The 13,776-nt window shown below is 60.4% G+C and overlaps 1 protein-coding gene across 4 annotated transcripts in view; it reads left to right on the top strand.

Moving 5' to 3' along the window:
- The window catches only part of LOC144931782 (myelin transcription factor 1-like), a 36,598-nt gene that overhangs the window by 11,864 nt on the left and 10,958 nt on the right, over window positions 1-13,776 (top strand). For all 4 annotated transcript variants that reach the window (XM_078856074.1, XM_078856075.1, XM_078856073.1 and 1 more), the window contains exons 6-13: window positions 2,420-2,551; window positions 3,555-3,645; window positions 4,087-4,188; window positions 5,045-5,313; window positions 6,406-6,755; window positions 9,074-9,382; window positions 11,139-11,275; window positions 12,721-12,783. In XM_078856074.1, coding sequence (XP_078712200.1) covers window positions 2,420-2,551; window positions 3,555-3,645; window positions 4,087-4,188; window positions 5,045-5,313; window positions 6,406-6,755; window positions 9,074-9,382; window positions 11,139-11,275; window positions 12,721-12,783 — 1,453 coding nt within the window. The remainder of the gene's footprint in view (window positions 1-2,419; window positions 2,552-3,554; window positions 3,646-4,086; window positions 4,189-5,044; window positions 5,314-6,405; window positions 6,756-9,073; window positions 9,383-11,138; window positions 11,276-12,720; window positions 12,784-13,776) is intronic.

Raw genomic sequence — 13,776 nt, 5'->3', positions numbered from 1 at the left:
TGCCCCCGACGCGAATAGGAATAGCGGCGCTGCCCCCGTGCATAGGGATGTGAGCGATGGCGCGCGCCGTGCTGAATAATGAGCGCACGGGGGGATGAGGGGAGGGGGAGAGAGGGGGGGGGGCGATCGCTGCACGCGCGCAGAGCGATGGGACGGGGGGGGGCCCGGAGCGAGGTCGCGGGAGGACACGGCCCCAGCAGCAGCAGCAGCAGCCAATCCCTGCCGCTCTCCCTCCCTCTCGCTCGCTCGCTCGCAATCACTCGCCATCTCTCACGTGCTCGCTCTCCCCCCTCTCCTCTCATTCATTCTCTCCGCCACTCTCCTGTCATTCATTCTCTCTCGTTCGCAATCTCTTAGCTGCTCGCTCTTTCGCTCTCCTCTCTCCTCTCATTCATTCCCTCATCTCTTTCTCTCTCTCTCTCTCTCTCCGTGGCTCTCTCCCTCTCTCGCAGCCTCTCATCTGCTCACTGTCAGGATCTCCTCTCATTCATTATCTCTGTCCATCTCCTTTTTCTCACCATCCCTTACGCTCTCTCTCGTTCTCTCTCAGCGCTCTCCCGTGACAGTATATATTCATCTCGCTCTCTCATTTGCTCCTCTCTCGATCGCCATCTGTCTCGCCATCTCTCTCTCTCCTTGAGTGAGTCAGTTAGTGAGGGGATGAGTAGGTGAGTGAGTAGGTGGGTGGGTGTGTGAGTGGGGGAGATCTGAGCATCCTTCACAACACGCTCACTCACCAACCCACTCAGTTAACCATTTACCCACTTACCCATCCATTCATTTATCTACCCACGCACTCGCCCACTCGCTCACCCACTCGCCCACTCACCCACCCACTCATCCACTCACTCACACGCCCACTCACCCACCCACTCACCCACCCGCCCGCTCACCCACCCACTCACCCACCCACTCACCCGCTCACTCACCCGCCCACTCACCCACCCACCCACTCACCCGCCCACTCACCCACCCACTCACCCACCTGCCCACTCACCCACTTACTCACCCAACCCACTAACACACCCACTCACTCACCCACCCACTCACCCACTCACTCACCCACCCACTCACCCACTCACTCACCCGCCCACTCACCCGCCCACTCACCCACGCACTCACCCACCCACTCATCCACTCACTCACCCGCCCACTCGCCCGCTCATTCCGCGCGGCTCTCAGGGTCTGCTGGAGTCGCCCGCTCGCTCACTGCGCGTGGCTCACGTCGCGTGAATAACAATCAAGCGCACGTTGTGGGGCCACGTGGGGCTGCCACGCACAAACACCACCACCAATCTACCATCACAATGCCGCATATCTTTATATATTTATACACACGCACAAATATTGACAACCTCCCTCCCTCTTTCTGTGCCGTGGCCTTTTCTCAAAGACACCGGCGGTCATGGCTTCCTTCTTGCATGTAGCTCTCTCCAGTGATATTTACTCAATCACTTATTAGTCGATGGACAATGTTAGTCTATATGCCATGTTGGTCTATATGCAATGAAAATCTCTGAGCAATGTGAATGGGCAACGCTAGCATATCGGTAATGCTAGTTCGTGGGCAATGATAATCGACGGGAAATGGATGTCGCCGTCTTCCACGGCTTGTACAACGCAATGTGGATTTCAGGCGATGTAAATATCGGGGGGGGGAAGCGGATCATTGAAACATCTGGAGTGGGAAGGGGGGTATCGCATTACCGGTAAACAGAGAACAACCGCTGTTGGTTGACTTCCCCACTAAGTGCTACTGATTTTAAGGACCACCCCGAGGGAGGGGTGATGATGGGCTGAGTCAACTCGGCCCCACAACCAGGGTTGACCGCGCCACCGTCCGACTGGCGTACCGCTGAGCAACGTGGCCGGTTACGTAACGCATTCATTAGATTTACTCGTGTGCTATGAAGAAGAGCCATTGCCAGAAACGTCGGCTCTTAAATATTTTTCCTTTTGAAGCTACGGCGGTGTTGTTGACGCACGTGTTGGTGTCGTTGTTAGTTGTGCACCGCTGCCAACGCAGCAGCAGAATCACCGATGTGTTTACAATGAACGTTGGCGTATCGATTAACTGATGTACTGCTCTCTGCCACGCGCACACTCGAACACATTCGCAAACACGCGCAACACACACGCACACACACATACACGCACACACGCACGCACACGCACACTCACATACACGCACATACACGCACACACACGCACACACACACGCACACACTCGCACACACACGCACACTCACACACACTCACACACTCACACACGTACACACTCACACGCACACTCACTCACACACGCACACACTCACACACGCACACACTCACACACACACGCACACACACTTACACACACTCACACACTCACACTCACACACACTCACACACACACTCGCACACTCACACGACCTCACAGATGTGCGCGGAGAGAAGAAGGAGAGCAAGTGCCCGACTCCCGGCTGCGACGGCACGGGTCACGTGACCGGGCTCTACCCCCACCACCGCAGCCTCTCGGGGTGCCCCCACAAGGACCGCGTGCCCCCCGAGAGTACGACCCCCCCCCATAACCCCTCCCTCCCCATAACCACCCCCTGCTCCTTCGGCATCACCACCACACCCAGCCACGTGCTCGCAGATTCATCGCACTCGCACTATCCACTCACCCACCCACTCACTCACCCATCCACTCAGTCACCCACCCACTCACCCACTCACCCAATCGCTCACTCACCCACCCACCCACTCACCCACTCACTCCCTCACTCACCCACCCACTCTCACCCACTCAATCACCCACTCACTCACCCAATCGCTCACTCACCCACTCACCCACCCACTCACCCACTCACTCACCGACTCACTCACCCACACACTCCACTCACTCACCCACCCACTCACCCAACCACTCACCCACACACTGCTGCACCTCGCTGGAATTACTCATTGCCATAACCCCCCCCTCTCTTCTCCTCTCTCTTCTCCTCTCCATTACTCTCTCTCTCTCTCTCTCCGCGCGCTCTCTCCCCGCGCCGTGCCGCTCTCTGCTGAAATTGCCCCGCCTCTGATTCACAGCAGCGCAAATTGGCGCAGCTGTCGCTGTTCTCAGCGCGCCTCGCGGTGGAATCCCTGCGACAAACACCGGGCCGGTGAAACCGGGGTCAGGCCGGGATACCCCGCGGCTTGACCCCTTGACCCGTGCACACCCCCACACCCCGCCCCCCACCGCAACTCCGAGCGTGACCTTGACTCGGGAGTCCCATCGCAGTCTCCCCGCAGTACGAGCGACAGAGAATATCCACACCGGTCCTGAACATGCTCCCCCCCGCCCCACGCCCCCACGCCTAGGTCGACTCCGCCTTTAACACGAGTACCTGTTGCGGTGTGTAAACATCAACACCGTCGCAACAAAGACGGCTGGCCGTAGTGTGAGGCCACACCACCCCCATGTGTGCCGTGCCGCCCCTGCACAGGTACTACTTACGAACAGCACTTGCCCCAACAGTCTGTTGAAGACCATCCGGGGGACCTTTGTCTTTGCGTGCTGTGTGCAGTCTTGGCCATGCATGAGAATGTACTCAAGTGCCCGACCCCGGGTTGCACTGGCAAGGGACACGTGAACAGCAATCGCAACTCCCACCGCAGGTGTGAGACCACTACACACAACGCACACACAGAGCGCAGTACACACACACAGACACTTGCACACACAGCGCGGTGCACACACACGCACGTGCACACATGATGGGGTACACACACACACACACTGTGCAGTACACACGCACATGCACACACGGTGCGGTGCACACTGCACTGTGCCGTTGTCTTTAACCCGCACCTCCGATTAGCGTGGTTGGCTACGTACGGTGCAAACAAAGTTTTGCTTACATACATACACAAACACACATGCACTCACAGAAGGCCACGGTCATATCACCCCGTCTCTCTATGCGAAAAGTGGAGCCCTTTACAGGAACATCTGGGCTGGCTGGAAGTATTCATCCTGGCCCGCTCATAATGCCCCCCCCCTCACCCCCCCCCCCTCACCCCCCCCTCACGCCCCCCCCCCCCCCCCCCCCCCCGCAGCCTCTCAGGCTGCCCCATCGCCGCGGCCGAGAAGCTCGCGAAAAGTCAGGAGAAGCTCCAGGGAGAACCGGGGGGCGCCGGGCCTGGAGAACGCGTCCTCCGGTAACCACCCATGTGGGGGGCTCTGTGTCTCCCTCACCCCCCACTCGCTCACTCACTCAGTCACGTGGGGGGCTCTGTGTCTCCCCCACCCCCCAATCGCTCACTCACGTGGGGGGCTCTGTGTCTCCCCTACCCCCTACTCACTCACCTACGTGGGGGGCTCTGTGTCTCCCCCACCCCCCACTCACTCACGTGGGGGGCTCTGTGTCTCCCTCACCCCCCACTCACTCACGTGGGGGGCTCTGTGCCTCCCTCACCCCCCACTCACTCATCCACGTGGGGGGCTCTGTGTCTGCCTCACCCCCCACTCACTCACTCACGTGGGGGGCTCTGTGTCTGCCTCACCCCCCACTCGCTCACTCACGTGGGGGGCTCTGTGTCTCCCTCACCCCCCACTCACTCACTCACGTGGGGGGCTCTGTGTCTACCTCACCCCCCACTCGCTCAGTCACGTGGGGGGCTCTGTGTCTCCCTCACCCCCCACTCGCTCATCCACGTGGGGGGCTCTGTGTCTGCCTCACCCCCCACTCACTCACGTGGGGGGCTCTGTGTCTCCCTCACCCCCCACTCACTCAGTCACGTGGGGGGCTCTGTGTCTCCCCCACCCCCCACTCACTCACCCACGTGGGGGGCTCTGTGTCTGCCTCACCCCCCACTCACTCAGTCACGTGGGGGGCTCTGTGTCTCCCTCACCCCCCACTCACTCATCCACGTGGGGGGCTCTGTGTCTGCCTCACACCGGGCAGAGGTGGACACGAGCGTTGGCGGACACCCGGACAAAGAACTGAGGTCCAACACAATGCACTTTTCCCGAGCTCTGCGTTTCTCTGTTTGTATGCGTGCATGCGTGCGGCAGGCCCATGTGCTTCGTGAAGCAGCTCGAGGTCCCCACGTTCGGCTGCAAGCCCAAGGGGGGCGCGCCGCCGCCGGCGGGGGGGGCAGGGGCCGCGCCGCGCTCGGGCCTCTCGCGGGAGCTCGAGAAGTTCTCCAAGGCCTTCGACTTCTCACCCTTCGGCCCGGCGCACTCCGCGGCTGCGGCCGCGGCGGCGGCGGCAGCGGCCGTCTCGGCGTTTGGGAAGCGAGCGATCGCGCCCAAGCTGCCGTCTCACAGCAAGCCTTATGACGGTGAGGAGCGGGGGTGGCACGGTGTGGGTGGCATGCTGTGGGTGGCACGGTGTGGGTGGCACGGTGTGGGTGGCACGCTGTGGGTGGCACGGTGTGGGTGGCACGGTGTGGGTGGCACGGCGCGGGTGGCACGGTGCGGGTGGCACGGTGTGGGTGGCACGGTGTGGGTGGCACGGTGTGGGTGGCACGGTGTGGGTGGCACGGTATGGTGTGGGTGGCACGCTGTGAGTGGCACGGTGTGGGTGGCACGGTGTGGGTGGCACGGTGTGGGTGGCACGGTGTGGGTGGCACGCTGTGGGTGGCACGCTGTGGGTGGCATGCTGTGGGTGGCACGGTGTGGGTGGCACGGTACGGTGTGGGTGGCACGCTGTGGGTGGCACGCTGTGGGTGGCACGGTGTGGGTGGCACGGTATGGTGTGGGTGGCACGCTGTGGGTGGCACCGTGTGGGTGGCACTGCCGGCAAACACAGCAGCTGGTATAAATAGTGCGGTAGCTGAGTCGTAACAACAATACCACCACAACAACTCCAACCTAAACAACAACAACACGATCCATGACCCTCACGCAACGCATAACCTCCACTCTTCCCCTAACCCCAACCAATGATATGTGTAAGTATAGTTGTGTACGTATAGTTGTGTAAGTATAGTTGTGTAAGTATAGTTGTGTTGTTGTTAGGGGTAGAGTTGGGGGCTGAGCCACACAACAACAATCGGCGCCTCGTTAAATCCGTGTACACCACGTGACGAGTTCATTTGTTTGGCTGCGTCGGGTGGTGGAGTGTCTTACGACACAGATTTGGCCGGATCACGACACAGCCTCACCCAAACATCTCTTACGCATTCCTCGGTGGCCTGTGGCCGCATCGCGCTGGCGAGCCGAGAGCTTCGGGCGGGTGCCGGGGAGCGGCGACTCGCCGCGCGGCTGCCGCCTCCCAGACCGCGCCCGCGGCCGCGACTCTCGCGAGCGACTCACCCGTCAGCGGGGGCCCCACGCCGACGGCGACGTCTCGGGCGGCCTGGGCGGCCGCGCGTGACGCTGTGTCTCTCTCTCTCCCCGCGCGCCTGCGGTTTGCGCCGTGCCCCCCGCAGTGAAGCCGCTGGCGCCGGGCCCTGCCGCGCGCCTCTCGTCCTTCTCCTTCGGCAAGGGCCCCGGCGCGGGGCCCGACTTCGGGGCCGACGCCGCCGCCGCCGCGGTGGCCGCCGCCGACCACATGGCGGCGGCGGCGGCCATCCTCAACTTGTCGACGCGGTGCCGCGAGCTCCCGCAGAACCTGTCAACCCGTGCGCACCCGGCATCGCCCCCGCCCCACGCTCTCCCCTCCTCATCCGCCTCATCCGCTACCACCTCCTCCTCCTCCTCGAGCTCGTCCTCGCTCGCCGCACCACCACCAGCAACGGGAGTGGCGCAGCAGCAGCTGCAGCAGCAGCAGCTCATCGGGGTGAGACGCGTGTGGAGTTGCCTCCCGTTTGTATTGGCGCTGTCTACGTCAGCCGCATCCCCCGTAAACCACGTGGCTTCTGTGTGTGACCACCACCACTCTGAACCCATCCCCTCCCCCCCGCCCACTGTGGAAACAGACGCCGCTCCGTGCAGCAGCAGCAGCGCCGAAGCCCTGACGCAGCCTCTCCCTCCTCCCCCTGCTCCCTCTCCTCGTCTCTCCTCGTCTCTCCTGGCCCCTCGGTGCTCACGTTTCTCCGCTCCGTTATCCGCCCTCTTCCTCTGACCCCCGCTTTCTCTCTCTCTGTTCCCTCTCCCGTTCCCTGCCCTTTTCCCGGTTCATTCCTCCACCTTCCCGTGGTGACGCAGTTGCTGGCTTCTCCCGAAAACAAAATCGTCATTTCTCCTGGGGAGAGTGGTGGCGCAGTGGTTAGCGGACTTCACTGTGAGCCCAACCCGCCGATCCGAGTTCTATTCCCGCTCACGGCCAATATCTCAACCAGTCCTGGGATTCGCCTAGATCGCCTCAGCCTTAATTGAGTACCTGGCACGGCGTGTAAAACACCAAAACCACGCCCGACCACCTTTGTATCCCGAGCGGCAATGTTTACGCACCATACCAGGTACTAACTTGAGGCTGAGTCGACCTTCTGGAAGGCCCGAGACCGGTTCGTATATTCGCCACCCTTAATGGTCGTGAGCGGTAATCGAACTCGGTTCGCTGGGATTGTAGCGCTGCGCACAAACCATCGTGTTTGTAAACACACACACACACGCGTGTGCGTGTGTGTGTTTACAAACACACACACACGCACACACACACACGCGTGTGCGTGTGTGTGTTTACAAACACACACACACACACGCACACACACACACGCACACACACACACGCGTGTGCGTGTGTGTGTTTACAAACACACACACACACACGCACACACACGCACGCGTGTGCGTGTGTGTGTTTACAAACACACACACACACACGCACGCACACACACACACGCGTGTGCGTGTGTGTGTTTACAAACACACACACACACACGCACACACACACACACGCGTGTGCGTGTGTGTGTTTACAAACACGATGAGCCGTGACTAGTTTGGCGCGTTCACCACTGCTTGAAACTTCAAAAGCCCTTCTCCTTCTGCAGATGACCCCAAAATGTCAGGCCTCATCTCTATAACCAACACACAGGCGTTGAGTCGTGTAAACAGAAGCTGCGGAGGGGGCTGGAGTGGGGGGGGGCGAAGGATGAATGGGGGTGGGGAGGGAACGGGAGGGAGGTGGTGGTCGTGGATTCAAGTTGTTTATCTGTTTCAGGATGATGAGTGTTATCTCAGTAGTGGGGGGGGGGGGCGAGCAGGTCGGGGGGCAGATATTTTATTTTCCATCGAGGGGTGGTGAGAGAGAGGCGGGCGGGAGTATTATTATTGTTGTTGTTGTTATTTCAAAGGTCACTAACCTGGACCGGGAGCGTGCATAGCATCCGAAGAGGATGAGGAGGAGGGGGGGGGCTACGCTGTGCATCAATTACCGCGATTAGCGCCACGGCCACGGCCACTGCGAGCGAGCGAGGCTCTTTGCGAGGGTTGAGATCGCGCGTGAATTATTTATGGGGGCTGAGCGCCCCCCCCCTCCCGCGTCATCACAGGGAGGGCTGTGACGCGGGGCCACGGCGGCCAATGGCGCGAGGCCTCGCTGACGGCTCTCAGCGCGCTGCCTCCGTGCCGCGTGCTGAATGGGGGCGATGGATCCACGGCCACTCGCTTCGTGCTCGCTGCTCTTTGTCCCCGCGTTGATCATTATTTTTCTCCACCTTGTGCCGCCTCGGTTGGGTTTATAGCACGCGCGCGTGCGTGCTGTTGTTGTTGTGGTGGTTGTGTTTGTTGTTGTTAAATAAGTCATGCATTTGAGTGCCTTTGATGATTTTTACTAATGTTTTCTGAAGCCTCTGTGTGAATAATATTATTATAGAATGGTTGTGTTCATTACAGCAGAGCTCCTCAACCTTTTTAAAACCACGGCCCACACACACTCGCATTGCCTGGTGGGTGCGTGGGTGCGTGGCTGGGTGGGTGGGTGGCTGGGTGGGTGGGTGGGTAGATGGTGGGACGAGGTGGTGGGGGCACAGTGAGAAACGGCGACTGCCGCTCGCCCCCCACAGCGGAGACGGCCGCATGGTGCAGGGGGCCGTCGAGCAGCGGCGTAGAGCTCACGGCTGCTGATGGGAACGATGAGGAGTGACGATGACGTCTCACCCTCGTCTCTTGCCCCCCCCCCCTCTACCACCCGCCCCACCGCCCCCACCGCAGCACCACCCCCCCCAGCTCATCGAGGTGGACGAGAACGGGACGCTCGACCTCAGCCTGAAGAAGGCTCGTCCGTCAGCCATCGCCACCGCGACGCTCGGCGAGGGGGGAGCGGGAGGAGGAGGTGGCGGTGGCGGGGGGGGCCGCTCCCCCAGCCCCCCCTGCGAAGGGGGGGCCCCGCCCCCGCGTCACGGCTCCCCCCCGCCCCTCGCCGGCGCGGGGGCGGGGCGCGTGAACCGCTACGCGCACCTCCCCGACGAGCCCGAGGGCTGGGACGGCCCCGTGGACTACACCAAGCTGGGGCGTGCCGAGGTGAGGGAGGCTCGCTCACCACTCACCACTCACACTACACCAAGCTGGGGCGTGCCGAGGTGAGGGAGGCTCGCTCACCACTCACCACTCACACTACACCAAGCTGGGGCGTGCCGAGGTGAGGGAGGCTCGCTCACCGCTCACTCGCTCACCGCTCACTGCTCACTGCTTACCACTCACCGCTCACTCGCTCACCGCTCACTCGCTCACCACTCACCACTCACTCGCTCACCGCTCACTCGCTCACCACTCACCGCTCACCACTCACCACTCACCGCTCACTCGCTCACCGCTCACTCGCTCACCGCTCACCACTCACCGCTCACTCGCTCACCGCTCACCACTCACCACTCACTCGCTCGCCGCTCACCACTCACTCGCTCACCGCTCACTCACCGCTCACTCGCTCACTGCTCACTAACTCACTGCTCACTCGCTCACCGCTCACCACTTACCGCTCACCGCTCAGCACAAGTCTAGGTAATGTGTATCACCCGATACTCAACCCCCTCAACTCCCCACGAGTCATGGGGAGAGAGTGCTGAAGATGCCGTACCTGGGTAGTGTGCTTATAACCAACTCCCGTTTGGCGGCAAAGGTCTCACTCGGCTCAGTCAAGCGGCAGTATCTTTTCGTCAGCTGCGTAACGCCGTGTGGAAGTCACGTGGTCTGTCGTTCCACGCGAATTTCTTCTCGGCTACAGTCATGTCCTCCCTTTTCTTTCCTTCAGAAACGAGGACCCCTCTAATGGAACATCTGTGCCGGTTTGAAACTTTCAGGCTGGCCTGCCTACGATCTATATTAGGTTAAACCAGGCTGGGTTGTGTGAGGACCTCACAAACCCTTGAAAGATCTGGACACATTCCCATCAGTGAGCTCCTCCGGCGGGCAAGGCTGCGTTGGCTGGATCATGTAGCCTGCATGCCTAGTGACCGCATGCCCAATCAGCTTCTATTTCACCAGATAGAGGGGATAAACGGGCGTGGCACGGGCTATAGAAGAGATGGGCTGATGCGGTATAGGAGGATGTGGAGCTGAGTGGATTTGCCGAAGACGTTACCAGTGGTGTCAAGATCGGCCTTTATGGAAGAGGCTCGTGAGGGACGCTGCTAGTCAGTTGGAGGCAGTCGCCCTCCAATAACAACATGGGGCAGAGGAGCGACGCTCACAACAACGAGTGGAGCGCCGAGCGGCTTAAATGCAGCAAGTTGGCAGAGTGGGAGGCACAGCTGGTGCATCGACCAGTCATCTCAGTCAACATATCGCACCTGAGTCTGTCCGGTGACCTTCTGCCAGCAGCGAGCCTTCGACGCTTCACGTGGCCTCAAAGTGCACCTGGCCTGGCACAGGCGACGTGGTCACGTCACCGCTACTCAGTAGCGAATGGCGGCTGTTGTTGTTGCTGGTGGTGGTGGCGGTGACGACGGTGGTGCTGCTGGTGGTGGTGGTGCTCCTGGTGGTGGTGGTGATGGTGCTGCTGGTGGTGGTGACGGTGGTGACGGTGGTGCTAGTGGTGGTGGTGGTGATGGTGGTGATGGTGGTGGTGCTGCTGCTGGTGGTGCTGGTGGTGGTGATGGTGGTGGCGGTGACGGTGGTGCTGCTGGTGGTGGTGGTGCTCCTGCTGGTAGTGGTGATGCTGGTGGTGGTGGTGCGTGTCACGGTGCTGCTGGTGGTGGTGGTGGTGCGTGTCACGGTGGTGACGGTGGCGGTGGTGGTGGTGACGGTGGTTGTGGTGGTGGTGCGTGTCGCGGTGCAGGGAGGAGGGTACGTGGACGATGACGAGCGCTCGGCTGCCGACTCGCTGGAGGAGCGGCGCTACCCGGGGGAGGTGACGGCGCCCAGCCCCCGGCCCAAGGCCTTCTTCTCCAAGGACGGCAAGAAGGAGCTCATCACGTACGGACCCCCCCGCACCCACCACCCCCCCCCCGCACTCACCACCCCCCCCGCACCCCACTCGGGAATTTGCCCTTTCCTAGCCTGCCGTCTCATGCCATGCCCTGCCCTCTCAGTGAGTGAGTGAGTGAGTGGATGAGTGAGTGAGTGAGTGTGTGAGTGAGTGAGTGTGTGAGTGAGTGGATGAGTGAGTGAGTGGATGAGTGAGTGAGTGTGTGAGTGAGTGAGTGAGCGGATGAGTGAGTAAGTGTGTGAGTGAGTGTCTTGCCACCATCTGCAGCACCAGGATTGAACGCATTGCAGATGAGACGCAATGGTCAATCCGTAAGACGTAAACAAAGGTGGCGACACTCCATTCTCTAGACGCGAGGAAGGATATGCGAATGGGTGCGGGCTTCAGGCATCATGCAAACTGTGGGGAGAGGTGAGTGGCCCTGGGCACGATGCATGGGGCTAGAAGGGGACGATCGCCGATGGTCAGGAGCGATAGCAGAGCGGGAGTCGGGGGGATTGAACTCGCGAGGACATCCTAGGGGAGACGGAGCGATGGAATCAGTTCGTGGGCAGGCGCTGGGCAGGAGGACAACGGAGACGACTATTGGGCGGGCGTTCATCAAGCAGTAGATTGATTGATCGCGGCCGCAGGATGATATTCAGCTGCTGACAGGCGCATGGGTTTAGTGCCGAGGGGGTCGCTGTCCGTGGTGCTGAATTTTTCCATCGCGCGGGCGAAACTCACCGGGAACGGGACGTGCATTTTTCTTTACGCCAGCGATTCATTTCAAAGATGCATTCCCTCTGCTTCGCACTTTGGTTTTATACGTTCACCATCTGGCTCGTGTTGCTTCCCCGCGCCCTCTCTCTCACCTGTCCGATGTTTGTTGTTCGTTCTGTTCGCCCCAATTGCAACACTGCGTGGCGCGATTGTATAATGCACATTGGCGTTTGCCGATAACATTCGCAATAACAACAAAACCTCAACACATTTGTCATAGGTGCTCGCTAACAGCACTTGTCCCTAGAGTTCAGGCTCTACAGGGTGGTGAGTGAGTGTGTGTGTGTGTATCTAAGCACAGCTGTCTGTGTCTGTGTGTGCACCGCAGTGGGAACGTTCAGGTGATGGTTTACAATGTTCCAGGTCTAGCGGCCTGTGGCACCCTCTGCTGGATGTCTGTGTTCTCCTTTGTGTGTGTTTGTGTGTTAGAGTCTCCACGTGTAGCTGCCAGTATGAATGTGTGTGTGGTGCTGGGCCTCCCCTAGGTCGCGGTGAGATACACGTAAACACTGGGGATAAAAAGGCGACCAAGCTTGGTTGCAGGCCACACCACCACCCTCTCGTACGGCGCCGTGCCGGCCTTCATAGAGTACTCGCTGACAGCTCTTGCCCCGGCATTCTGTTAAGGGCTATACGGGGGATCTTTGTCTTTGTGTGCTCCCGTTCACAGCTGCCCGACTCCAGGCTGCGATGGCAGCGGCCACATCACAGGGAACTACGCGTCTCACCGCAGGTCCGCCCCACCTCCACGTGTCAACCCCTGACCCCCTCCCCTGCCCCCCTGCCCCATCCCTTCACCCCCTCCCCCCCCCCCGAAGAGAGGTAACCCCCCCACCCCCAATTCCCACCCCCCCCCCCCAAAGCCACCACGGCAATACCTCCCGATTAAAATAAAGTCTAACAAAGTATTGGGTGCTGCTGCTGCTGTGTTGGCAGTGGTGCACAGGCACAGCCAACGACAACAACAACAACACATTCCGTGTCAATAATAACTGTGTACGGCTTTAAAGGAAAGACGAACAACTCCGCCACTCTGGTCTATGAAGAAGGGCCATTGCCTGAAACGTCACCTATTTGTTTTCCTTTTAAAGACCACACACAGAGTTATTAGTAACGAACGTGTTGAGTAATTTTTACGAAAATGACGACATCTCCCTGAAATGACTCCCTATAGCAGAGAGTGCCATCATAATCATCATCAATGAGGGTTCCGATTGTTGCCAGCCCAACGAGTCGATGTATTTGGGTAAACACCGCATTGATGAGAGCGGCCTCTGGTGGCTGCAGACAATCGAACGCGCGAGTCGCGGCCCCCCTAATCATCGCCAGCGCGCCCCCCTAATCATCGCCAGCGCGCCCCCCTAATCATTGCCAGCGCGCCCCCCTAATCATCGCCAGCGCGCCCCCCTAATCATCGCCAGCGCACTCCCCTAATCATCGCCAGCGCGCCACCCTAATCATCGCCAGCGCGCCCCCCTAATCATCGCCAGCGCGCCCCCCTAATCATCGCCAGCGCGCCCCCCTAATCATCGCCAGCGCGCCCCCCTAATCATCGCCAGCGCGCCCCCCTAATCATCGCCAGCGCGCCCCCCTAATCATCGCCAGCGCACTCCCCTAATCATCGCCAGCGCGCCCCCCTAATCATCGCCAGCGCGCCCCCCTAATCATCGCCAGCGCGCCCCCCTAATCATCGCCAGCGCACTCCCCTAATCATCGCCAGCGCGCT

Source organism: Lampetra fluviatilis, chromosome 4 (genome assembly GCF_964198595.1).
Source record: "Lampetra fluviatilis chromosome 4, kcLamFluv1.1, whole genome shotgun sequence".
Lineage (NCBI taxonomy): Eukaryota > Metazoa > Chordata > Hyperoartia > Petromyzontiformes > Petromyzontidae > Lampetra > Lampetra fluviatilis.
This window is presented reverse-complemented; position numbering and strand designations above follow the sequence as displayed.